Source organism: Podarcis melisellensis (assembly GCF_964234715.1).
Source record: "Podarcis melisellensis genome assembly, chromosome: 4".
Taxonomy (NCBI): Eukaryota; Metazoa; Chordata; class Lepidosauria; order Squamata; family Lacertidae; genus Podarcis; species Podarcis melisellensis.
The window spans coordinates 78,501,472-78,529,334 of record NC_138531.1 but is presented as its reverse complement, the minus strand read 5'-3'; the positions used below and the strand labels follow the sequence as shown (position 1 = coordinate 78,529,334).

The window sequence follows — 27,863 nt, the reverse complement described above, 5'->3', positions numbered from 1 at the left end:
GCAGCTCATTGGATGAGACTTTAGCAAATGCACAGAATTTTATGCACAAGATAAACATATCCCTTTTGCTTTGATTTTTTACATCAGGTTCAAGCACCTATACACATTACATCAGGAAATGCAAATTCACTGAGAACCAGCATCTGATCAGGCACACCTATGTGTCAAGGTGCATAGTAGCCCAAGCTAGCCAAGTTCTTTTAGCACCTGAGGTAGAAAATCCCACAAGTGCCTCTCCTTGGGACTGAAAATACAGTAAGAATAAATTTTAAAACTAGCAAAGCTCCCAGAATCAGCTGGCTGATGTGGCTCCCTCGCTCAGCGTGATGCTTGGGCCAGCTCAACAAGCTCTGCAGAGTTTATGGTTGATAAAGAAGATGGCAAAGAAAATGTGAAATTAAGCACAGAGATTTGCAAAAACTGCACTGAAAAAATGTCTATATGGAGCATATTCAGCTGAATATTATTTAAAAGGTTGCATTCATTGTGCAAGGCTGTAATGTTTAGATCAACCCCGAAGGAATGATATGATGCCTTACAATGTTGCAAAAATCTTCATCCGCTGATCTCTCTGAAGATCTGCTGTGGAATCCATAGCTGTATATAGCCTTAAGCCTAGAGATGTCAGAGACTGTGATGACAACAGAAATAGGAGTGGGAATTGCCTATGTTCACTTATTTGTCCCATATCCGGAATTGAAACCAATCCATCAAATGTATTTGGAATTTGCTGTTGTTGATCAGTCCGCAAATGATATATACAAATGTGTAATTGATGACTCCCCCCCCCCAATTTGTAGTTTGTTTCCTCTGCATTGTGATGAATGGTGTGGAATCACTTAATTAATTAATTAATTAACTAACTAATTATGTAAAATCTAACCATAGCAGACAGTGGGGCAAAAATGTAGTTTTCATGAAGGTGAACTGCAGCAGAACAGAAATAACACTGCATACAGCAAATATAGAACAGAACAGAACAGAACAGAAATCTATGCTTTTTCACATCTCTAGTCAAGCATACATATTGGTGTTTAAAATGTCACTGGGAAGAAGATTTTCCATTCCTTAGACTGTTTTCCCATTCACCCTTTCTAGATAAATTTGTCGCAAGTGCTCTTCAGCACCTGCGGTTTGTAAGAGGCTTGTGGCAGATCATTGGGCCACAGGAGATTCTGTTTGAAGGCGGAGGTCAGCTGTGTAAAAACAATTATGTAGAAAGGTGGTAGAAATATCTAGGGCAGCTGGGAGGTCTAGCTGGAATTACTGCCAAACTGTGTCCTGTTTCACAATAATTGTGTTTCTTGGCTTGTCAGACTGCATAGTGTGACTTGTATGTATTAGATGGATCTCTTTTTAAAAAGAAATAAAACCCAAGTGCTTTTATCTTGCTGGGTTGCTAGAAATGAGGTCAGTGAATTCCTTGAGATTTGAAGCCTTGTGATAAAATTCTATTTATTCTTCTGGACAGTTGTGTGAAACACAAACCCACTCATTTGCAGTCTCCATTGAAGATTCAGCATCAATACGCTAAAGGGTTATTTAATTATTTCAGGCTTGACTACCCCCCCCCCTTTATTTTCTGTGTAAATGTCATTGCATGGCTTTTGAAGTGTCCATTGGGGTAACTAATAGTAAAATTTCTCAAAATCATGATAAAACATGTCTTGATAAACAATGGCTTATCATGACAGGAATAAGCTGAGGTAAGCCTCAGACCTGCCCTCTTCTGGCACAAACAGGAGGAGGACTACAGAAACTATCTTCTCTCTTTTTTTTATTTAATCACAGCTTTTCATTTTGTCGGAATGTGGAAAAACTGCAGTCCATCTGAACTATGGTTTGTTAAAGCAAGCCAACTTCAAACCACAGTTTAAGAAGTTCACTTGTTTCGACAGACCACAGTTAAGGTAAACTGTGGTTAATAAAAAATGTGGAGTGTCTGATGGGATAGTGGGGCTTACCTGACCTCCCAGGAAAGTGATAAAAAACCTTCCACTGTGAGGCCTTGGAAATACATAACTCTTTTCATAGATCAGCCTTCCCCAACCTAGTGCTTGAGGAGGAGATAAGCAATGGCAGCCTGGGTAGGAGACAACACTGACAAAAACTTGCCTAAACAAAAAAATTCCTTCCAGTAGCACCTTAAAGACCAACTAAGTTAGTTCTTGGTATGAGCTTTCGTGTGCATGCACACTTCTTCAGATACACTGAAACAGAAGTTACCAGACCCTTCTATATAGTGAGAAGGTGGGGAGGGGTATTACTCAGAAGGGTGGTGGGAATGGGTGATTGGCAGATAGCTGTGATGAGCCTGTTGACGACTCTTAACGACTGCAATAGGTCTTACAGGAAAAAGCAAGGGGTGAGAAGGTGAAAAATGGCTTTGTCATGTATAATGAGATAAGAATCCAATGTCTTTGTTCAGACCAGGTCTCTCCATGGTTTTAAGTTTGGTAATAAGTTGCAATTCAGCAGCTTTTTTCTTTTTTCTTTTTTTTACTATGGCAGACCAACATGGCTACCTATCTGTAACAAAAACTTGCCTATCTCATAAAGGAACAAGTGGTGCATCAGCTCCCAAATAGTCCGCACCAACCTGGTACCCTGGTACCCTCAAAATGTTTTTGGACTGCAACTCCCACCATCCTTAAATATTGGCCATTGTGTCTGGGACTGATGGGAGTTGTAGTCCAAAACATCTTGAGGGTACCAGGTTTGGGCAGACTGATGCACAGACTGTACCCTTTTTCTGATTCCCTTGTGAGACAGGCAAGACAGTGGTGATAACCCAACCCCAGCTGCTATTGCATCTCTCTCTCCCCCCACCACAGTGACAGCATCAGGAGCTGCCACCACTCCATGGGTAAAAAGTAGATCCTTTAAAAAATATGTGCGTGTGTCATAGTTAAACTTAAGCATTCCACTTTCACAGTGACATCTTTCATGCCACATAAGGGGAATTCTTGTGGGGCGACTTAGCTGTCACTTGTTAGTGAAAGAATGGCAGGATGGATGTGTCTTGCCTGTGTAGCATAGTTGATTTAAAACATGAATGCATGGATATTTTAAGTTCTACTCTTGAATAATAACTTGAGAAAAAGCACATTCCTTATTCAGCGTCTCTTAGGCATCCCGGAGCTGAGTTTTCCTTCCCAATGCCAGCTCTATGAAATTATCCATGGCATTGCAAGACAGCTTGAATCCTTTTGTTCTTATATAGCTTCAGATGTGTCAAATGGATTCTGCTGCTCAAAAGAGACCATGCAAAAATACTGTCATGGGCCAAAGCGTCCTGCGATGCTGAGAGTTGTTGGGAGACGCCCACTACCCTCACAGAGCTACAGTTCCCAGAGTTCCCTGGGAAGAAAGATTAACTGTTAAAGCACTCTGGGAATTGCAGCTTAACAACTCACAGCATCCTTAACAAACTACAGCTCCCAAGTTTCTTTGCTGGAAGCCATGGCTGTTTATTTAAAAAGTGGTATTCTACTGCTTTTAACATATAGTGCACATGAGGCTTTGGTTGGAGACAATCGTTCTTCCCTCTAGAGCCAGCCCAGGACATTTTGCTGCCTGAGGTGAAGGACAAGATGGCTCCAGGGCCGGCCCACCCATGAGACAAGGTGAGGCAACCACCTCAGGTGACAAGATCTGCAGGGGCAGTGAATCCCGATGTAGATCCTTATTCCCCCTTTGTTCCTGGTGTCAATCTTCACGCCTTCCCTTCTTCCTTCACGGGGAAGCAGTGCCATTTTGTGGGTCACCTCAGGTGCCAGAATGTCTTGGGCTGGCCCTGGGTGGCTCTCTCCTACTATTCCATGTTCATACCTCAACTGGACTAGCAGTAGAATCTTACTTCAACAATGGTAACCGTATAGCATCTTCCATCACACCTGAGGGCAGCAGGTTACCTTTAAAAAAAAAATCCTTTATTGAAATTCATAGACATCATACAGTATCTTAAATCCACACATACAAAGGAAAAAAAACAACCTTACATAAATTTACAGTTAAATATTAAATTACTCTTTCCACATATTTTCTAACTAAACTAACTTACCTTAGTGGGGGGAGGGCAGGCCAAGTCATGTGGTACACAGAGCTCTGTCTTCTTTTGATATATACCCATTTATATTTGGGGTTTTATCAAAGTGGTTTACAACCTGCCTTAAAGCATTAAATGCAACATTACAGAATATCAAAATAAAATGCTAGAAAGGAATGTAAAGTATGAAACGCATATTTAAACCAGCGTAAATAACAGAAAAACAAAATGTTCTCTTACAAATAAGAATCAAATACAAAAATACCACAAAACTCCACATATACGGCATCTCTGCAGGCAGCTGGATCGAGGCGGGTCAGGGCTGCTGATTCTTCTAGACCTGTCAGCAGCCTTTGACATGGTTGATCACAAACTCCTGGACCACCGCCTTGCCGACGTGGGGATCCAGGGCACAGTCCTTCAGTGGCTGCGCTCGTTTCTCTCTGGTCGGGGACAGAGGGTGGCGCTTGGGGGGGAATTGTCATCGCGCCAGTCCTTGGTGTGTGGAGTACCTCAGGGTGCAATACTCTCCCCGATGCTTTTCAACATCTTTATGCACCCCCTCGCCCAGCTTGTCCAGAGTTTTGGGCTGGGCTGCCATCAGTATGCTGATGACACCCAACTCTATCTGTTGATGGATGGCCATCCTGACTCGGCCCCAGACACACTGACCAGATGTTTGGAAGCTGTGGCTGGATAGTTACGTGGGAGGCAGTTGAAGTTAAATCCTTTGAAGACAGAGGTCCTTTGGCTGGGTCAAGACGATATGGGATTGGGGGGGCAACTCCCATCTCTTGTGGGGGCGCAATTAGTGCCAGCACCATCCGTTAAGAGTTTGGGTGTAATCTTCGACACCTCCCTTTCCATGGAGGCGCAGATTGCAGCTATAACAAAGGCGGCATTTTTCCATCTCCGCCAAGCTAAGCAGTTGGCTCCTTACTTCTCTCGCCCTGACCTAGCCACTGTGATCCACGTGATGGTCACCGCCAGACTGGATTATTGTAACTCACTCTACATGGGGCTGCCCTTGAGACTGACCCAGAAACTCCAGTGGGTGCAGAATGCTGCAGCAAGACTCCTTACGGGGTCCTCGCTGTGAGATCACATTCACCTGGTGCTATACCAGCTGCACTGGCTCCCAGTGGAGTACAGGATCAGGTTTAAGGTGCTGGTTTTAACCTTTAAAGCCCTATACGGCCTAGGACCCTCGTACCTACGGGACCGCCTCTCCTGGTATGTCCCACAGAGGAACTTACGGTCTTCAAACAAAAACATCCTGAAGGTCCCAGGCCACAGAGAAGTTAGGCTGGCCTCAACTAGAGCCAGGGCTTTCTCGGCTGTGGCTCCGATCTGGTGGAACGCTCTGTCACAAGGAACTAGGGCACTGCAGGACTTGACATCTTTCCGCAGGGCCTGCAAGACAGAGCTGTTCCACCAGGCCTTTGGCCAGGGCACAGCCTGACTCCCTCCCTCGGCAATCTTCGCGGAGCTCTGGCCCAATGGTTGCCATCAATTTGATTTGAATTAATTTTATAATGAAATGATTTTAGAATGTATTATTTTATTGTTGTTAGCCACCCTGAGCCTGGCTTTGGCTGGGGAGGGTGGGATATAAATAAAAAATTATTATTGTTATTATTGTTGTTGTTGTTATTGTTGTTGTTGTTATCATTGGCAACTAAACAAAATAACTGATATGGAAGCTGCGACCTCACTTCCCTCCCCCGCTAAGTAATATCGCCCAAATTTGTCCTTAGCAGTCTTCCACATAACATACCTCACTCTCAAGCCTTCCCACCAGAAAATGTTGGTTTGTCTAACTACACGTATAAAACAGTAATCTGAGAGAATCAAACACTATTCACTAGTGACTAGAAGATCCATAAAACTATTAAGTCATATACTTACAGCCATGCCATGCCATACTGGAACCCTCCCCCTGAGCATAAAGTTTTGTTTTTATGGGCTGGTGCTTTTATTTTGTACTGTGAGCAAATTCTTTAAAACACACAAAAAAGAACAACCATAGAGGCAAGTCTCAAGAGCCTTATAACTGTGAAAAGCTGTGTCCGTACATATAAAGTAACTGATTACAGCCTTGGGTATTCTTTATTGCTTCTTGCAGGACACCCTAAACAAAGGTCACCCGTTCCAAGGAATGGATTTTCCACCAAGCCTGACTTGCAGACTCGAGAGGCTGAGCGGCAGCTCATCCAGCAAATGAAGGAGAAGTGTGATGAACAGGCCAGGAAATTCAGCTGCATCCAGGAGGAACTTAAGAGAACAGGCTGCGGCTTTGATGTCTTTGTTATCACAACACAGCATTTCTTTCAGAAAGTAAGGTTTCTTTTTTGCTATCCACGTTCCAAATGTTCTTGGTGGTACCTAAACCCATGCAATATTATTTCCCTCTTTTCCAGTGGCTTCTGGTTAGCGTAGGTGGTAGAGGGGATGTCATGTCGATCCCGATGCAAAACCTAGGCTTTGCCAGCCCTGTTTTGTGGGGGTGGGGGTGGGAAGTGTGGAGATAGTGTTTAAACAAGGAACAATATTGAGCAGGGCAACCTCAGCCATTGCCATCCATCTTGCACCAGGATTGCAGTCTTCAGTACAAGGGAGGTACATGCCACAGTGTTGACAATTTGTGTGGAAATGACGGCGCTTAATGGTTACCTTGTTTGAAGCAGGAGAAAATGCAAGGTGGTGGCTGTGTGTTGGCAGCTGTGTCTGCAGCCTTTGTTGCTTTGCATTAGGAATGCTAGATCCCAAGATTACCAGCGAAGGAGAAACATGTGTCCCCTATACAGAGGACAGAAACAGATTTGGAGAGGGTGCAGGGGAGTGTGGGGGCGGGGTGGAGCTGGAGGGAGTCCAATTGTGTTAGCGGGAGTCATTGCACTGGTTCTACTAGTGTAGCAGCTTAATTTAATCTGCCCAATGTTCTTGACAATGCCACATCTGGGATAGTAGAACGCCATCTCCCTTTTATGACTGTGCACTTAAGACTGTTATATTGCAACGCTTACATGTTATATAGACATGTAGATGAGTCCTCCCCATTCTCATGCCCGCTGGATGTTTTGGACTACAACTCCCATCTGCTTCAGGCAGCATGGCCAGTTTTCAGTCATAATGGGATTTGTAGTCCAAAACATCTGGACTGCAATATAGAACAATTGCCTTTAATACTCCTGGGTGAGAAGTGCTGCCCTGGGTTTTTCTAATGGAGATGATTCACATGTTACACAATTCCGATAGGTAGAAACGAAATGTGTGTCATCTCCATAGAAACCTAGGGCAGCAGTTCTGACCCGGGAATATATGGAAAGAGTTTTGCTTTAGTGCATGCTTTTTTGAGACTCAAAAACTGAAAGCAAGAAAAAGACTGTAAACCAGCCTTTCTCAACCTGTGGGTCCCCAGATGTTGTTGAACTACAACTCCCATCACCCCTAGCTAGCAAGGCCAGAGGGATGATGGGAGTTGTAGGCCAACAACATCTGGAGACCCACAGGTTGAGAACTGCTGCAACGTTTTACAGTATTTCTATAAGCAGGCAAAAAAAAAAAGCCAGACAACTTTATCGGTCAATGGGCAGTCTAGAACTTAAATAAATAATTAAATTTTCAGGCAGGTTCAATGAGTTCAGGTAAGAATAGTATCTAATCTGTCCCATGCAGGTGCAGATAACTTGAAAGCACTGAGATGGTAGATATCCAGATCCCAGTTTGGGTTATTGAGGACGGGGAGGACCACATCAACAAGCTGTAGGGCAGGTGTGGAACCTTTGTTACTCTGGTTGCTGCTGAACTACAGCTCCCATCATCCTTGGCCATTGACTATTCTTTATGGGATTGATGGGAGTTGTAGCTCAGCAACATCTGGAAGGCCAAATGTTCCCCACACTTGCTCTAAGGCCAGGTAAGATGGGACAGAAGCCAGCAACGGGCTTGGGTTTCCCCAAAGCTACTTCCTACCGTGGAACTGGGACTTAAATGTTTTATCTAAAAAACACCAGAATGGCTCGGCTCATTCTGGCTATACATAGTCTTTGAAGCACACACACATCAGTGCTGTACTGTGCTAAAAGGGAATGAGTTCAGTCAAGTAAACAAATGTTCCATAGCTGGATCCCCATACAAAGCAGAAGAATTAGGGTGGTGCATATTATAGTCTTAATTTGTCGCTTCCTTTAGAATCCATTTATAAGCAGCATGCCAACTTTATTGTTTGCATTTGATTTATAGCAGTGATGTAAGTACTTCAAGAGAGGAAAGCAGAGGAAATGGCTGTGAAACGAAACAAAGAGCTAAAATTCAGAGTGATCTATATGTGCAAATTCCTTGGCCAGCCACATAACAAATTCTACAAACGGGGATCTTGCTATTATCTTGTGCATTGAAACTGGGGGGAAATGAAAGCAGTGGTTTGGCACAGGCAGTTAGTCACTTATACAGTGAGTGATTACCACGCTCATGGACTGATGTCTGTTAATTAGTTATTAATTAGCAAACTAATGAGCAAGGGTCAAACTTTGACCTTGGATAGGCATTTGTAGCAACTATTGACATATTGTTGGGAACATCGCACTTGACTGCTTTGTGCGCTGGCCTTGGTGCTGAAGATGCTGGCTCTGGGTGACGGTTGTCTCCCAAGCATTAAAATGAATTGGTCATTTCATGTAGCAAGACACTGGGAGATCTCTAATATCAGTTACTGCCAACCTAGGGCAAGTTACACCAGTCAAATAATCAATGAAGAAATACTCTGGCCCAATTTCAAGCAACAAAATTAAATCTGAAATCTCTGTGTTACAAGGGGCAATAGTGACATCTGCTGGGGAAATAACATAAAATTGCATGATAGGTAAAGCAGAGGGTGCTTCCTACATTGGTTCTAAGAGAATAATTTGGTTGCTTTTAACTGGTCGGTTTTAACGAGAGTTGAATGAAAGGAAACTTTCAAGCTTCACAGGACATTTCTTTATTTCAGAATGAAAGGTAAGATCCACTGGATTTAAAATTTCAGTTCTGGTTATTGTTGCAGGTTTTTGCTTCCACTATACAGAACATTGTGCAACCTTTTAATGTCGTTCAAATGTCATTGTCATCACTGGTGAGTGTGCACATGACAGTGCTTGGGAAGCTCATTTTAAAAAGGAATTAGTTCTAGTTCACCACCTCTATAAAGGAACTAATTCTGTTCCAGTTCAATTCATAATTAATTCACATAGTCCAAGGTTTTTGGTTTTTTTCAGGATTCAGAATTTTGCAAACTGCTCTGTCAAAATAAACAATCTACCTAAGAAGGCTACAAAAACATCAAAACACACACAGAATGTTGTGAATATACATAATTAACACATATTTAAAGCTCTGGTAGCTAGGGAGTATCTTGAAATGGCAAAAAATGAGCCATCTGAGTTTTGCATTTAAAAATGGAGGTTATACAGAAATACAGATACTAATAAGACTGCAACTTTATTATTAATATATTTTCTCTCCAATAATCGATCTTGCCTGAACACGACAAAATATTTTCGAACACATTTCTAGCTGTATTGTCATGTGCACTAATTACCTTGAAATAGACTGGTGGTGCAGCTAAGGCTTGGAGCCCAGAACCTCGCAGCCCTAAAAGAAGCTCAGTATGAATATGGTTGAGTAATAAAGCATTAAATCTATTGTTCGGCCTTAGAGCATGACAGTATGAATCCATGTATGTATTGCCTCTCAAGAGCCCAAGGGCTTGATTTGGAAAACCAGGAGCAGATACAGAAGCTAAGGGCTTATCCACACTTACCTTTCCTCCATCCTTTCCTGGCATGGCCTGCAATTTAAAGCTGGGTGTCTGACTGCCCCCCTTTTTTGCCCCCAAAAAACCTATTCTTTAATGTTCAGTGTCTCCTCTGATTCAGCTTTAAATATTGGGTTTTCGCGGGGGAAGTTTGGGGGAGGAGACACGCAGACGCAGAGCGTTAGAGCATGGACCTCAGCCTTCAAAGAATGAGAAACAAGGTAAGTGTGGATAAGCTCGGTAATTACCCTACAACTTTGCCTGGTTAAGTATTGGTGCCCTCTTCAGGTGCAACAGGGGAAGGAATATGTAGAATTTGCCCTTGTGTTTGGCAGGCAAAGAAAAACCTCTGGACTGGCCAGGTGAAATTGCTAGCACTTGGACCTCCTGCCTTGGCCTTATCAGAAGAGCAATACCTACTGGCCTTCAAACTCCTTCTTCATAGAATCATAGAGTTGGAAGAGACCACAAGGGCCATCGAGTCCAACCCCCTGCCAAGCAGGAAACACCATCAGAGCACTCCTGACATATGGTTGTCAAGCCTCTGCTTAAAGACCTCCAAAGAAGGAGACTCCACCACACTCCTTGGCAGCAAATTCCACTGTCAAACAGCTCTTACTGTCAGGAAGTTCTTCCTAATGTTTCATGGTTCTTATGTCCATCTTCTCCCTTTGCCTCCAGGCCTAGATTCAGAAATGGCTACCCACAGAGTCCTGATCAAGTCCTGACACTGGCATACATTTAGGCATGCAATCTGAATGAATGGAAATATCAAAATATCATATAAACACACACACACACAAACACACACGTTTTCTTGGCTTCAGTTATGGGGTTAGCAGTATGCCCCAGAAGCAGAAGTGTCATGCTTAGTATGTGTTAAGTGAGTGTGAGTATAATTCCTTTTCTTGCCAGTATCCCACCATCCAGGTCCTTATTATGTCCAATTTCAGTCCTGGACTTTTCCATGCAGGTAAGGACACATATGACCTGACTGTAAATTTCTGAATTTTTGAAAGCCAGCAAGTATAGATTTGACTGTAGGCTTGTGGCCTTGTCCTGCTGTGTGCAGGCAGTTGCTGCTGCTGGCATAGGAAGCATTAAATAAGAGGCATGGATTCAGTTCAAAGACAGGCTGGAATCATAGACTTGGGCTTGTTTACATGTGTATACTCGGGGCTCAGAAACAGATGGGAATCTGAAAATATTGCACCCTTTTACCATCACAGAATGCAAAATGGGTCCGCAAGGAAGATGGAAGAGAGCTAACACACCCTAAGCCATATAATGTCTTTTTTCTCCTCCACCTCTCTGAACACCTGGTGGTCAATTCCAAATTGGAGATAATTAGCCCTTAATTAGCACTGATTACATTTTTACCTTTTCAGCTTGCAAGCTCTGGAAGCTGCTAACTTGTCCAATTAGGCTGAACAGAGGCACCCCCTGCTGGCTGAGAGCAAGGACACACACACACACACACACTTTTCGCAAAGCAATTTACTTGCTGGTTCATTCCAAATACGGCAGCAGAGGAGCAGGTGCTAGGATTTGGTCATCATATGTATTCCTCATCCGGTCTTGCATAGTTTCTGCACTGAGCGAAATGCTAGCTTCGGATTCCAGGAAAATGTTGTTCCATGTGCTAAATCGTGTAATATGTGCGTAAAAGAATGGTTCCCCTATTTCTTCTCAGTGAGGCCCCATCTGTGCTCTCCATTTAAAGCATAACACTTTAAAATCATGCCTCCCTCCTAAGGATTCTGAAAACTGTAGTTTGTTATGGATGCCCTTGGCCTGAGTTCCAGTTCCCAGAGTTCCCTGGGTAGAGAGCTTGGCTGTTAAACCGTAGCCCCGTGAGAGAGATAGGGCTCTCCTAACAACTCACAGCACCCTTAACAAACTCAGTTCCCAGGATTCTTTGTTGGGAAGCCATGACTGTTTAAAATGCGATGATGATGATTTGAACATATAATGTAGATGGGACCTAATCGGGTGGATATTCAGTTACAGTGGTACCTCGGGTTACATACGCCTCAGGTTACATACGCTTCAGGTTACAGACTCCGCCAACCCAGAAGTAGTGTTTCAGGTTAAGAACTTTGCTTCAGGATGAGAACAGAAATCATGCTCTGGCGGCGCGGCAGCAGTGGGAGGCCCCATTAGCTAAAGTGGTGCTTCAGGTTAAGAATAGTTTCAGGTTAAGTACAGACCTCCGGAATGAATTAAGTACTTAACCAGAGGTACCACTGTACATTGCAACCATAGACTAGTTTGGGACAAAATGTAGATGGGAACCTACTGGGAAATCTCTGGGTGATTTGCAGTAGATTGACAAGGACTCCTTATCTTTGTCCCTGGTGAGTGGCAATTATCTTTGTCCCTGGTGAGTGGCCTGGCATAGACTCCTGTTTTCCTGCACATCCAGTACATGGCTTTTTTCCCTTGTCTGATGTACAACTGTTCAATAATAGCAACAAAAAAATTACTTATTCCACCTAAATCAGGCTGCTGCAATGGAAAAAAAGCTGGCCAGGAATGGATTTTGGATTTTTGTGTGATACGACTGTAAGCTCAGTTCGGGGGGGGGGGATCCTGGGTTCAGACTGCACTCAGAGGCACTCTGTTCATTAATGCGTAGATGACAGGGACCTGCTATCATAAAGATTGAGCAAACATTGGTCAGCCAATAGTTTGCAGTGCACAGTGATTATCACACACATGTAACATCTGGAGACTTTTCTTGCCTTCCTTTGTTTTTCTAGGATTGGGGACTGAAAAATAATGTGCCTGCAGCAAATATTATTTCCTTTAATTAGGTTTTTTTGTCAATAAATAATTACATAACTGACATCCCAAAACATCAGCTTAAAACCATTAAAGTAACATATTACAGAAATGGTGCTATTCAGCCTGGCCCTTTATTTATGGAAAGCTGATTTTTTGTTTGTCTCTTGGGTTCAGGATGAAACACAATGCTTTTTAAAAAACAAATAATCTGTTGGTGCTATTCACAAATGCTCTGCTAAAATATATTGTTGCAGTACAGATTGCCTGACTGTCTTGGCAGTTTTTAAGCCATAATAAGCAGCTTTCTGTTTTCAGGAGATGCAGTTAGAATATAAAATAGTTTAACTTCATTGAAATGTATGTGAATGCCATGTTTTAAATTTAAAGTTATGTGTTCCTTTTAAACTTGTGTGGCTGCATCAATAACAAAATAACAAAAAACAAAACCACCAATCCTCTGCGCTGATGTACAGTGGTACCTCGGGTTACATACGCTTCAGGTTACAGACTCCGCTAATCCAGAAATAGTACCTTGGGTTAAGAACTTTGCTTCATGATGAGAACAGAAATTGTGCTCCGGCGGCGCAGCAGCAGCAGCAGGAGGCCCCATTAGCTAAAGTGGTGCTTCAGGTTAAGAACAGTTTCAGGTTAAGAATGGACCTCCGGAACGAATGAAGTACTTAACCCGAGGTACCACTGTAAATCCAGCTGGAAGGGACCACGAAGGTCATCTAGTCCAACCGTCTGCAATGCAGGAATCTTTGGCCCAATGTGGGGCTTGAACCCACGACCTTGAGATTAAGTGTCTCATGCTCTACCAACTCACACAGGAGAGATAGGGTGTGTCTATGTGGGAGGAGTCTTGCCTTTCATTTCCAAAATGAACTACATCTTGAACCGAAGCTCAATAAAAATGCAGAAGTTTTCAGTCACTGTAAATGCATCACTCCGTGATTGTATCTTCCCTGACAGAAAACGAGAGGTTATCCACACAAACCCTTTGATTGGTTTCTTTCTGCACTGCAGATAACGTCATTTAGCGTTATGTGAAACATCATTACTTACTGTCCCATTTCCCATTGCAGTTTACTCCTCCGAAATAACATTAGCATGCTTAATTAAATTACAGGGAGAAGGGAATTGGAGGTTGCCTGCTTTGCAATTTGATTATGGTCTGACATTGTAGCTCTAGTCATGTAAGGCACGACACAGCGGCTATTCTGATAACCTGCTGATGGAAAAAGTCTAAATGTAAGCTAGGGACAACATAGCTCAGTTGCAAACAAAGGTTGAGTGGTCTAGGGTTGGTGTGTGTGTCAAAGACCTGTTACTATTTAAGTAGCAGCGTCCCTGCCTCCAGCGCCCAAGAGCCACCCCAAACAGCATGAAAGGCGAGCTTGTTAGTCACTGATAATAATAATTCTCATTTTTTGTGCTGATTGCAGCCAATCAGAGTGAAAGGAGATGAGGACTGGGTCCCAGGGTCACTCTCGTTGCAGCTGCCCCTCTCAGATTGTCACCAGTTAATGTGTCCAGTGGGTTTCAAGAGTATTTAAGCCTAATTTCCTCTACATTAAGGGCATGATTTAGTCAGGAATGAATGGAAGACTTTGTATTCCAGTTTTTATTTTTTCTGGTTCATACTGAGTTGAGAGAGGAACAAAATGGCTATGTTCACCATCTCTGCCCCCTTTTTATTTCTCACTCTCCTATGTGTCTCACAGCGGCCTTACAGTGAGTGACAGCTAGTCCATTAAGGCAAATGGGGCAGTGTCCCAGCCACGTCAGCCAATCCCACCTGCCTGCCTGTCTACTCACAAGCAGTCCAGGAGGTGGCACTCCTTATCAGCCGCCTCCTCCTTTGTCACAGTGTTTCCCTGTCAGCAAGAAGGAAGACTGGGACAAAACCAGAATCAGGACTCTGCTTGCTATTGACTATGGTGGCACCTGCTGCCGCTCCTCCTGCCTTCTGCCCTACCAATCCTTATGGCCACAGCTGCAGGGGGGGGAAATGAAGCATACAATATACAAATTTTGAAACCTAGATTAAAACGTCACAAATCGATCAAAGGGTCGTAGCCAGTATAGCACTGGATGACGATAATTTTGATTTCTGCTTGGGCAACAGAACTCCCCTCCCTTCTTCCTCTCCCCCTTATGGCCCCCTAAATCTGTCCTGAGGGTTCCCCCAACCCTTTGGAGCAGATTTGGGAAGGTTGCAGGGTGTGCACAGCAGGAGGGAAAGGAGGGAAAGTTCCAAAATCCTTGCACTAACGGAGCAAGTGCATTGGATTCCACCCGTCAGAAGATCATTCAATGAGCAAATGCCTCCCTCCCCATCCACCAAGGAGTTCTCTGTAGGCTTAGGTGGATTCATCCATTTCTTAGCCCCAATATCTGTGACTTTGGTGCAGCTGAGAGGTTGTTGTTCAGTGAGGTCTGCTGAACACACTATATTATTTGTTTGGTGCATTGCTATCCCACTTTTTTTTCTCAGGGGAGATCAAGGGTGCCCCACAGAGGACTTTAAGGTCAATAAATAGCAACACCCTAGAGGTCCCGAGCCCTAAGGAAGTCAGATTAGCCTTAACCAGAGCCAGGACCTTTTCAACACTGGCTCCGGCCTGGTGAAACGCTCTGTCTCATGCGACCAGGGCCATGCAGGATCTGATTTCTTTCCTCAGGAAATCTGCCTATAAGACAGATTTGTTCCTCCTGGCCTTTGGCATGGAATCAACTTGATCCTCTCCCCCCTCTTTCCTTTCTCCTTTCTCCTTCTGTGATGGAACTCCTATTTGGAGACTTCCCTGGCTTTTTCTGGCCCACGTAGGACCAGTCTGGATAGCTGGCCTTGGTGAAGACTTGACGTTTTCATCCCCCCAAAAGTTTTTGATTGGAGTTTCTACTGAAATGAGGCTGTATTTTAATGTTGTATTTTAATCTTATTTTTAAGTTGTATTTTAATCAATTGTTTTTATACCTGGTGTTAGCCGCCCTGAGCCTGGTCTTGGCTGGGGAGGGCTCACCCAGTGAGTTTCATGGCTGAGTGGGAATTTGCAGCCTGGTTTTCTCTTTCTACTTTGTTCCCCTCCTTTTTAGCATTTCATTATTAGGTCGCCGCTGTTGTCAAAATATTTCCAAGGATGAGGACCCTTATTATGGATAAGGATCCCATTTGGTACAGCATCACAAAAGGTTCTGACACAAGTTTGTCTCTTCCACTGCAGGAGAGTGGTTGTGACAGGCAAGGAATTAAGCGAAGTTTATAATTTGATAAGCTGAGCCCCCCATGCAGCTGGTGTCACAGATGATACCTTTGTTATTGGAGAGGAAATTGAGTTCACCTGCAATATTCAAATAGATGACACTTTCAGAATGGCTTTTTAGGAATGTGCTTTGCAGTTGCCTAGACGTTTTTGTCATCTAAACTGCTGTGTTTTTGTTTGTTTTACTAAATGAAAACAGTAACAACATGCGAAGTGGCTGATTGATTTCCCCCACAGTATCTTACAGTGCCAGTAAATTCTGGCCTTTGCCACAATGGCCTCATTATTTGTGGGCATGTGATAAAGCTTTAGCTTTTAATTCTTCAAGGTTACTAGCAGACTTTCTCGCTATATAGAAAAAGCCTTTTCTAATAGCAATAAAAATCCATAAAAAGAAAATCTTATTAATTAAACAACTATAATCCTGGGCATGTTTAGAGGTATGTGTTCCTGCAGCAAAGGAATGGAATTCTTCCTCCTTGCTGCAAAGGACCTTGGGTAAGTGAACCTGGCAAATGCAGCATGGCCCCACTAGGTTGGGGTTCACCCAATGCCCCTGCCAAGCCAAAGGATCCAATGGCAAAACAGCGTTGGGTGACAAAGAGTGCCCTTAACCCAACAATGCCACTGGTTTTAAGCCCACTAGATCTTAACTTTTGTTTCCTGCCCAAGCTGAGAACCAGTTAAACCAATACAAAACAGCACCCCCAAGGACAGGACTCCCAGCAGTATGGAGTAGGCAAAAAAAATGGAGTCCAATCAGGCACTCTCTTCAAAATTCTTACTCAGCAGGCAACAAGCAAAGCCCATATCCCATAAGGAAGAAAGGAAGAAGCTGCAAAGAGAAGAGTGGAGTGTTGGGGTGCAGTGGCGTAGCGTGGGTTGTCAGCACCCGGGGCAAGGCAAGTAATTTGCGCCCCCTAACCCGTGGATTTGCGCCCCCTAATCCTAACCCTCAGATGTTGCGCCCGGTGCGGCCGACCCCCCCCTGCACCCCCCACGCTACGCCACTGTTGGGGTGTGGGTGGGTGGTGGGTGGAGCCAGTTTCTTACAAAGTGCGGCTTCCTCTCCATCCTAATTGGCCTGATGGTCCACCTGACCATTCCTCAGCTCTTCCCCAGGGCAAAACCATTTTGAGTCTTTTTTCCCAGGGGAGTTGGGGTGTGGCAGATTCACCCCCACTCAAGGCAAAAATAACTTTCTGGATCCCCAGCCAATTCAGGGATGGGGAACCTGTGCACCCCCCAGATGTTGCTGGACTGCAGCTCTCATCATTTCTCTGTCCCTGTATCAATGAAATATGTAATGAAAGCTATCGAGGTTCAGTCTTACACAGACCTCCAAGAGAGTTGGGGGGGATATCAGAAAGGCTCTTGATGTACCAGCTATTAGTTAACTCGTTGTAAACTGTTATGCTCCAGGTCATATACATGTCCGTCTTCCCTATTTTTCTGGAGAGAGAGAAAATATTTTTCATGTCTGTCTTTCTTATTTTATTGCAAAGGCTTGGTTCTGACCTCTTTCTCTCACCATTTTACCAAAATGAAGCATGAACAAATGGTCTCAGTGCTATAATAGTGCCAATTAATTTCAATCAATTACCATGAAGCATGATAACGTCTCACTATTGCAAATAATAACCAAGAAGTAAGAGAATATTTGAGATAACAAGCCATGTGGATCTGCATAACCAAATTTTCACTATATTATTGTGATTATGATTTTTATTGGCTGAAATCCTATATGCATGTACTTGAGAGGAGGTCCCATTGAACTCAATGGGACTTACCGTATTTTTCGCTCTATAACACGCACCCGACCATAACACGCATGTAGTTTTTAGAGAAGGAAAATCCGTAGGCATGCCACCCGTAGGCATTTCCTCCATAACATGCACAGACATTTCCCCTTACTTTCTAGGAGGAAAAAAGTGAGTGTTATGGTGCAAAAAATATGGTATTTCTAAGGAGGTATGCATAGGATTGCTCCATAAATTTGTTAGTTTAATCAACTCAAAATTACCCCAGGCTTAACAAAGTCGTTTGCCTCTTCAGATTTCAGTTTTAAAACTCTCTCTAGATTACATATTCAGACTGATTACAGATTGTTTATTTGTCTAACGTTAAAAAACTTTAAACATTGCAATTCACATCATACAATAACACACACACACCAAAAAACAACAACTATTGCTGCAGTCATGAAGCAACCATGGCCTCACCGTCTCATGATCCTTCTCTACCAAAGGCCTGGTCAACAAAGTAAGTATATAAGGCAGATTTTTAGCTCAAACCTCTTCACAGAAACACAATAAAATATATTCACCGGGTTTTATTATTCATTTATTAAACAAATTTATAGACTACTTCATTGTATAAAGCCATTGAAGCAGTGTAACCTGAATTAAAAGTACCTGTTTTCTGTGCTGTGTCAGATGGATAAGCTATGCTCATAATCTAAAACAAAAGAAATATAAGAGTCAAAAAGGCATACCTCGTGAAAGGGCCCATAACTCTTCCAGGTCAGTTCTAATCCCATTCAGTGAGTGAGATCTGTATTAGTGTGTCAGTCTCCCCCATAGTCTTCACACAATGAAGCTGTGATTGCTACAGAGTCTGTATGTCAGCCTCATGGGCTCATAGCTCACCCTGTAAAGCTGTAAGTGACCTTTTAAAAATTGCTTGTGCCAGAGACTAAATTCTGCATGTGCAGTGTGAAAAGAGTGACGTTGTTTTAGACTGTTAATTTTAAGAAAATGGCACTCATGTTGAGCATATCTGTGTCTAGTGTGTCAGCATAGCCCAGGGGAACAGGAGTAATGGACAGAGGGCAGGAAGGGAGTTCAAAACAGCTGTATATATACATTACCTTACTTCATTACAGTATGCAGTGTGTCAGGCAGCGCATAACCAATAATCAGAAATGCCTAGTTCAAGAAATCTAATTCGCTGGAAATCCACATCTCCCACGTGCCATACATGGACTCTTTTATTTCCAAGGCCTGACAAGCCTGTAGATTAAAAAGTGAAATTGATTGTTATAATAAAAAGAATAGCAAAGCTAACAAAAAAATATTTTCCAATTACAAGCCCTCCCATTCTTTTCATACAAGAGCATAATTAATCAAATGGTGCTTCCTGGTAGAACTGCCCCTTGTAACAGCAAAGAGAGAGCCCAGTGTGTCTGGTCAAAGAAAAAATATGGTTATATGCTCGCCACTTTCCAGAACAAAGGAATAAGACCAGGGTTGAAGGGTTTTGTTTCCTTTGACTGAGAGAGAGGGAGAGAACACACATATCAAAGAAATTAGGAACGGGGAGAAGTCCTGTCAGTTCACATTTTAATGCAAAGCAGCCTAATTTGCACAATATGCAAAGTGAAACATAGCTATCATTAAAAATGCTCACTTCTCTGAATTTTGTGATGCCTCTCTCTAGCCCCTACAAAATATACAGTCAAACCTCGGTTGTCAAACGTAATCCGTTCCAGGAGACCGTTCGACTTCCAAAACCTCTGACAACCGAGGCGCGGCTTCCGATTGGTTGCAAGAGTTTCTTGCACTCAAGCAGAAGCTTCACCGGACGTTCGAGTTCCGAGGAGCGTTCAAAAACCAGAGCATTTACTTCCAGGTTTTTGGCGTTCAGGAACCGAAACGTTTGGAGATGGAGCTGTATGAGAACCGAGGTTTGACTGTATATACAAATATATATATATGGAACTATGGAACTTGCTCTCACAGAAGGCAGTGATGGCCACCAATTTGGGTGACTTGAAAAGGGGCGGTAGACAAATTCATCCAGGTAAAGGCTGTCAATGGCCACTAGCCATGATGGCTGTGCTCTGAATGACAGTTGCTGGAAACCACAAGAGGGGAAAGTGCTCTTGTGCTCAGGTCAGGTTTGCGGGTTTCCCACAGGAATCTGGTCGGCCACTGTGAGAAAAGGATGCTAGACTAGAGGGGCCATTGGCCTGGTCCAGCAGGCTCTTTTTTGTTCTAATGTTAAAATGCATTATATTTGGGGGAATTGCTTTTTAAAATTGCATATTTTAGGGGAAATGCAAACAAAAATTTGCAGAAATTTCCATGTCTTAAAAATAAGTTTGCAGACAGATGCAGAAATGGGAAAAACTGAAGACTGGAAAAAGGTGAAACTGAGGGAAACGGACATTTATATATTTGTCCATCCCTAAAGGAAGATAGCAGTTCGAAAGCATGTCAAAGTGCAAGTAGATAAATAGGTACCACTCCGGCAGGAAGGTAAACGGTGTTTCCGTGCGCTGCTCTGGTTTGCCAGAAGCGGTTTAGTCATGCTGGCCACATGACCTGGAAGCTGTCTGCGGACAAAGGCCAGCTCCCTCGGCCTATAGAGCGAGATGAGCCACAACCCCAGAGTCGGTCACAACTGGACCTAATGGTGAGGGGTCCCTTTACCCTTTACAGTGGTGCCTCGCAAGAGGAAATTAATTCGTTCCGCGAGTTGTGTCGTCTTGCGAGTTGTGTCGTCTTGCGGAGCGCGGATTCGCTGGGTATTAACGGCTTTAAGAAAAAGGAAGCAAACTCGCAAGACGTTTTCGTCTTGCGAAGCAAGCCCATAGGGAAAATCGTCTTGCGAAGCAACGCAAAAAACGAAAAACCCTTTCGTCTTGCGCGTTTTTCGTCTTGCGAGGCATTCGTCTTGCGAGGTACCACTGTACCCTAAAGTAAGATATATGTTATCTTTGTAATACTTGCTTTGTTTACTCACATAAACTCCTAAAAATTAGGTATCAGGTCCAACATTCCCATTGTTGAAGCCCCCAAGGCTACTAAAATCCAGATGAACTGTTTTCTGCCTTTCATTCACTACATTCAATATGCAAAACTAACCCCACCTGCTACTCTGCCCTCTTAGTAGGTAGAGGGTGTCACCTTCCAATGGCTAGAGCGTGAGATCAATATATTAGGAAGGCGTACCAAATCATCAAAGAATGTTAAGTCTGCAATGCACACCTACCTGGGAGCAAATCCCATTGAATTGTGACTTGTTTCTGAGTAGATTACACTGCAGATACTCGTTAGTTGTCCATCCACAAGACACCCAACTAACAATATTGCTTTAATGCTGTAATCCATCTCTACATTCTTATTATTCTCACTGTAAAAATAAAGAAGTTTCAGTATTGCCTGCGCTGCAGAGATAAACCTTTCATGACTCAGAGCCTGAGACTATATTGCACAGTTAAGAAAATGGCACCCATTATGACCTTAGAACCACAAATGAACTTTTGTCTTTGTTCATATGGGCAGGATTTTTATATCACTGTTTTTCATTCTCAAATGGCTTAACACAAGCTGGGCAGGAGGGTTCAGAGGTGACGAGACTCAGTATGAAAACGGTTCATTAAAGTGCCACTTGTCTTAGCAGTGCTATCGGTAAAAGCCATTGTTGCATCAGAGAACATTGCATCAGGATTGTTAGTCATCCATTTCCAGAAACCTAGAGAATCGCATGGCAGAAAACCATGTGGCTGCACAATTCCCATACATCCTTTAGACGTATGGAATTGCACTGCAGAAGAGCTTCTTCCGTTCCATTTAGGTGCATGTGAAAGGGACCACGTAAAAAGTGTACTGAGTATTTGGTGGACAAGGCCTCTTTTTGTGAATGTTATTCAGGGATTATGGGGTTTTGTAGACATGTTCCGAAGTGTGATTAGGGGACCAAAGCTGATTATGAATATTTTCTGCTGCTTAAGGAAAGGTTGACCTGGTCACAGCTCTGCCAGAGCAGTGGTTATGAACAATTTACATGGAGAGGTTTTCCTCTCGTTTACACTCTGCTATATATATTGCATTATATATACACACTGAGTTGAGTAAGTAACAATGTAAGCCTCTGAATGGATGCTTGGAAATAAACTGTACAGTGGTACCTCGGGTTACAGACACTTCAGGTTACAGACTCCGCTAACCCAGAAGTAGTACCTCGGGTTAAGAACTTTACCTCAGGATGAGACCAGGAATCATGTGGTGGCGGCAGGAGGCCCCATTAGCTAAAGTGGTACCTCTGGTTAAGAACAGTTTCAGGTTAAGAACGGACATCCGGAACGAATTAAGCTCTTAACCAGAGGTACCACTGTACTGGGTTAAGTGATACAGACTTGGCCTCATTAATTTGAATGAGGCTTAAGCTAGGGATGCCCAAGGACTTTGTTTATTTATTCCTTTTGCAAATTCTGACATTATTTGACCTGATCTGTACCTCCTGGACTAATGGATGCATCAGAATACAGTTAACCTTTGGGTTTTTCATTTCTGCAAAATTTGCAACGCAAGTCTTGGTGCAAAGTATGTACTATAATCAGTTTTTTGTTTTTGTTTAGAAATGTATACTTTGCAACAAAATGCATTTAGAAATGTGATATTTTTGTTTTTAAAAGTATGCATTTAGATGTAAATGTGCAGTTTATTTTTTTAAATTGAAGATTGATGCAGAGATGAAACACAACAGACTTCTGAATGATACAGAACTGACACAGACCTAAAATAAACTATTCCGCCCTGAACTTTAGACATTTATAGCTGAGCACATGATTATAGCTTTGAAGTGCAACATCCTTTGAACTGTGTGTCTATATTCTTGTGTAGCCAAAGACAGATCCTATTATCAGATCAGATGGGGCAGACCATTTTGGGATTCAGGACAGCAGAGAACACAGTCTAAAAGTTTGACTTATGAGACACAGTTCACTGAGTATTTTATAAAAGATGTGCAAGTTTTATAGGATAAAATGAGATCAGCTCAAGAGTAGGCTGAAAACAAGTCAGCATATGTGTAGAGCAGGGAAGGATAATAATAATTATGATGCTTAGTGGCCAGAGTAAATCATTTATTTATATGAATGACCTCAGTAAGCTTAGTAACAATTCTGTTAGGTAGGTCATTGCTATTGTCTTACTATTAAAGATACTGGTGCCAAAAGATAATGGTTTGCCAAAGCAATTAGTGCCTGCACAATTAACAGCAAAACAATTCTTAGATTACAATCTGAACTTTCAACAGTTATAGTGGAATCCCCAGTTGGTGTTAACCATGGTTCGTGATGGTACCAATCTAATGCTAAACCATGGTCAAGTCCAACCAGAAGAAGGGAAAAGGAGAATACCGTAATGGAGACAGGATCATGTGTTCCTGGGTCTGTGTTCCAATTTCCAAACTATAGGCTACAGAGAGCTACTGCTATCTCTACAGCAGCCATAGAGACAAAAATTGAAACAATGGAGAAAAAGATAGAGGGGTAAATACGGTCAGGGTAAATTTGACAGTAGAATGAAGAAGGAAGGAAGGAGCAAGTGATTCAGCAGAGATGTCAAACACACAGGCAGTAATGCCAATCTGATGACTAGAAGAAGTGGACCAAAACTGAGGCTTTAGTGTCTTGTATTAGAGAAAGCAACAAAATCAGCAGAGTAAATCGGAAGAGGGTACATCATGCATTTTAAAACCCCGGGGATCTGTGGTGAAATGATGCAATTAAAGTGCAATCCTAATCATTTGCATTGCAGTGTCATATAACACTGCTGCAAAGCCAAGCCTTTTCAAGCGAGGCTTTAATTATGCCTGAATGCTAATGTGCTTCACAACCTGGTCATAAGCTGTTATGGACTCCATTATGTATTTAACGTAGCCATAAAGAAATAAAGCATGTCTAGGTAGACATGGAAAAAGGAAAATCTAATTAGTTGAAATCCACACAAAATATTGCAGAGACTATTTTGGAGGGGGAAGGGAGGAGGTGACCTGCACCTCTGATAGCTTGGAAAGGGAGCCTCCCGTGGGCTTGCTGTTTAACATGGTTCCAGGCTGCTTCCTCCGTTCTTCATAGAACCTTGTGCCACTACCACCTTTGATCCTCTGAAACCACCAGATCTTCTAAAAGTGCCTGTAGGTCCTGACCATCAAGTGATTAAGACACTCTGATCTTTTTAAAAGGGGTTTGAAACAGTGACAGGGGAAAATAATAGAATCTCATAATTATAGGATTGGAAGGGACCCTGAGGATTAATCTAGTCCAACATCCTGCAATGCAAGAATATTGCCCACAGCCATTCCTGGGTGGGCTTGAACACCAACCTGGTTGACAGCCAGACACACTGACCCATTGCGCCATAATTTTGCTCAGTTTGCATTTGAAGGTAAGCCTACAAAATTCATTCTTCCCCAAACTGCACACTAACACGCAGTCATCACTGGAAACACTCAGTTCTCTAAATTTTGCATTACTGCTTTCCGGTACAAAAAAATTGCATATACTGCAGTAATGTCCGTGAGAATGCATATATTAATGAAAACAGCATGCAAAAAGGCATCATATGAGTGAAATGTTGTGCAGAAATGTGTGCATCAGGTAAAATTGCCTACAAAAATGTGTCTGTTTAAAAGAGCTTTAAAAGAACTTAAAGGAAAAAAACCCACAAACTGATAGGGGAACACAGAGGACTGAATTTAAGATTGGCTTGTCCTGAGTTAGACCACTGGTCCATTCTATTTCAATATTGTTAACACTGACTGGAAGCAGCTTTCCAGGGCTTCAGACAGGGAAAAATCTCAGTCCAACCTAGAAGTGCCAGGGATTGAATCTGGAACCTTCTTTGTTCCCCTACTGACCCATGGCCCTTCTCTCCCTCTTAGAACTTTGACCCATTACCAATTTTTAACAACCATGGTTCATTGCCGCTCCCCATATATCTAAATGTGTATTACGGTCCATCCAAAACCATCAACAATTGCATTTACAACATTCAGAAAAGTGTGAAGACTGGGAAAGGGCTGGTTCAATGGGCTGAGTCAATTTTCTCCTAGTCCCTAATAGTGAGTAATGCAAAACTTAGGAGCTTTTACAGTGTATCTTCACATCATTCCATAAGCCTATGGAAGGCTGCGTTCATGGCAGTTTATTCTGTTTCCCCAACTTTCCCTAACTGTTCATTTCTGCATAATGTTTGAGCTGTCACATGACATAAAAACCACTTCTGGAAATACAGCAGACTCTAGTGATAGTTTAGCACTCATTTCCATGTTATCTGCAAATGGATTTCTTTCTGGAAGCAGATAACTTAGAAATAGATTGGTAAACTTGCACTATATTCTGTTGCATTTCCTGAAGTAGCTTCTACATCATGTGAAAGCTCAAATATAATGCATAAATTAAGAGTTATGGAAATATTGGGAAAACAGCATGAACTGCTGTGTGATAGCAGCTCTGCTTATGTTAATATTTTAATAATTTGTTGCTAGTGGAGGGGGACTTTTTTCTTATCCTTTGGATTCCCTGGGAAACTCAACAAACCTGCTGCAGCTGGCACTGGGAATGCAGAGTACGGCTGAATGGGACACAGCTGTGGGAAGCCTGAGGCAGGACCATCTGCAAAAGCAAGTCTCGAGTGAGAGACTAGGGTGATGTCCACTGCTTCCAGTAACTCTTCTCATCGTGAGACTTTTGTGGGTGAGCTAAGAGTTTGTTTGAACCCTGGGTAAGAACCTGGAGGCTGAGAGGGAGGGTGTGTCAGAAGGAAGATGCATTTATATCTATTAGTAAATTTGTCCTGGTGTAATATTTTTATATGAAGCTGTATATTTTTGTAACGTTTTGCGTATGTTGTATGTTGCTGCTTCAGTTTTCTGTACGCCGCCGCTTTGCGAGATATTTATTAATATATTAATTAAGCAGTATAGAAATTAAATAATTCATCAGATGGTCAAAGTGAGGCCACTGATCTATCAAACTAAGCGTTATTAGATGCAGAGTCGCTTGTTATCTAAAAGGTCTCCAAGCGATTTATGTTGAAACATAAATACATAGTACCATGGAGAAAAAGAAAGAGTTGTATTGTCTGCTCTGGGAACAGCACTGTGGGGGCTCAGAGGTTTTCGCCAGCCCTGCTATCAGGCAAACCTGGTGATGCCAGGGATGGAACAGGAGAACTTTCATACTTGACGTATGTCCTCTGCCATGGAACGGTGGCCTCTCATATGTACTGCTATGCTTTGTATGCTTTCTCTGTTGAATTCATAGTCTCCTTTTCTGTTTTGTGTTGCATTCTCAATAAACTTAGCTCTCATGCCTTACCCTGAGCCGGTTCATTGGTCCAACTAGGTCAGTTGTGCCTCAAGTGACTGGTTGTGGCTTCCCCAGGCCAGGGGAGGGGAGAGAGAGAATGCTCAGCCCTGCACAAAGGTGCCAGGGGTTCAACCTGGGACCCTCTGCATGCGAAGGAGATGCTCCACCACTCGGCTGCAGCCCGTTCTCTCCCAGCCACTCAGCCAGCTGACATTCTCCTGCTGCAGGCAAGGATGGAGGCAGCAGATTGGGCAGTGATGCAGGAGTAGGCTGGGCTAGGCAGGGGGACGTGTGGTGACCGCTGACTTTTTGTAGGGAGGAGCAGCTGGGTGTCCTCAGAGGATGATGAAACTGATCAAATATTCCGTTGGCTTCTCTCTATTGATCTGCCTCCTTCTGCGGAGGAGTCCAGTGGCAAAAAACCGTCCCTCCCTCTCTCCCATTTCCCTGCCAGGATTCAGATATGCTGTTCTCTTCTTTGCTCCGCCTCCTCCTGCATTCCTGAAGTTAATAAGAGGAAAACCCAGGTAGCTGGAGAGGAATCACACACACAGGCGCACAAGTTGTGTCAGTTGTCAGCAATCCATCTTCTTCCTTTCCTTCTCGTCCTTTTTTTTTAAAAAAAGACATTTCCTGCTGCTTAGGAATTAAACACCCTGACATTCTGAATGAAGCTGGCCGCTTTTCCAGCCAGCCTGCCAGAATGGGCCAGTGCTGCTGCAAGCTTTATTATTGCCTCCAGTGCCTGGACAAAACGGTACTCTGCCTCTTCCTTTTTTTCCTACTTAATCCAAAGGGCTGTGACGGCTAGCCTTGTGTTCTCTCTTATTCTTCCTCTAGCTAATGTTGAGAATGTTGCTTTGCAAGCTGCAGCTGACTGGGAAGGAGGGAGGGAGGGAGGGAGGGAATTAAGGAAGGAGGGAAATGGTGAGAGGGACTGTGAAGATGTCCATCTTTTTTATATAATGTGCTGACTTCTCATTCGCTAGCACCAAACAAAACCGTCAGATTCACCTAAGACTGCAGTGCCTTGCATCATTTCACCCTGCAGTCTAAAACTGAAGCACTTACGTTTTTATGAAGCAGTAACCTACTGGGGACCTACTGGATTTGGAGCTGATTTGATTTGTTGTTTCGCTTTTGTGTTCTGTTAATGTTACCTGTGGAATGCAGATTGGATTGTAGCTTGCATTTTGAGATGTGTGTTTTGCTTGCATGGCAAATATTTGTCTTCCCTTGGCAGCCTCTGCTTTTCATTTGTTAAATTTTATTTTGTGTGCTGCGCTCTTCTCCTGTGTCAGGGGAATGTGGGGTGGAATTGAATTTTTGCATGTTGAATTGAAATGTGTCATGGATTGTCACTACAGAGTTCACATCAGTATCTACAGGTAGCTGAATGAATCTGAGTTATTTCTAACACACAGCTTGCCATTCTTTACCACTGTGAGCGTTAATTTGGCATTGTGAGCTCACAGATGGAACCAGGTGGAAAATGTGCACCAGCTTTTAATTTGCCTAATAGGAAAGACATTGGCAGAAATACTCAGCTTGGTAGATTTTTGTTTGAGGCTGGGATGATCTTGCTAATCCACTGAAAAACAAACTGAAGCTTTCTTCTTGATCTGATTATTGGGTTAAAGTATAGCTTGCGGTGTGTTGCCATCCATGTGAAGGAAAATGTATGGCTTAATAAAGAACTCGGCAAACTGTGCACTCTTGGGGAAACGGTGGTGATAAGTTGGGCTTGTAAACTTCAATCTAAAAAGAACTGTGGGGGAAGGGAAGAAGGTGACTGGCTATCTACTGCAGGGGCAGTTTTTAAGATGTTTTATGGGAAAGACAGATGGCAGATCATTTTTAATCCCA

The 27,863-nt window shown here is 43.0% G+C and overlaps 1 protein-coding gene across 2 annotated transcripts in view; it reads left to right on the top strand.

Annotated features, from left to right (window-relative positions):
- The window catches only part of MTUS2 (microtubule associated scaffold protein 2), a 292,374-nt gene that overhangs the window by 237,029 nt on the left and 27,482 nt on the right, over positions 1 to 27,863 (top strand). For both annotated transcript variants that reach the window (XM_081909297.1, XM_081909296.1), the window contains one exon: positions 6,174 to 6,385. In XM_081909297.1, coding sequence (XP_081765423.1) covers positions 6,174 to 6,385 — 212 coding nt within the window. The remainder of the gene's footprint in view (positions 1 to 6,173; positions 6,386 to 27,863) is intronic.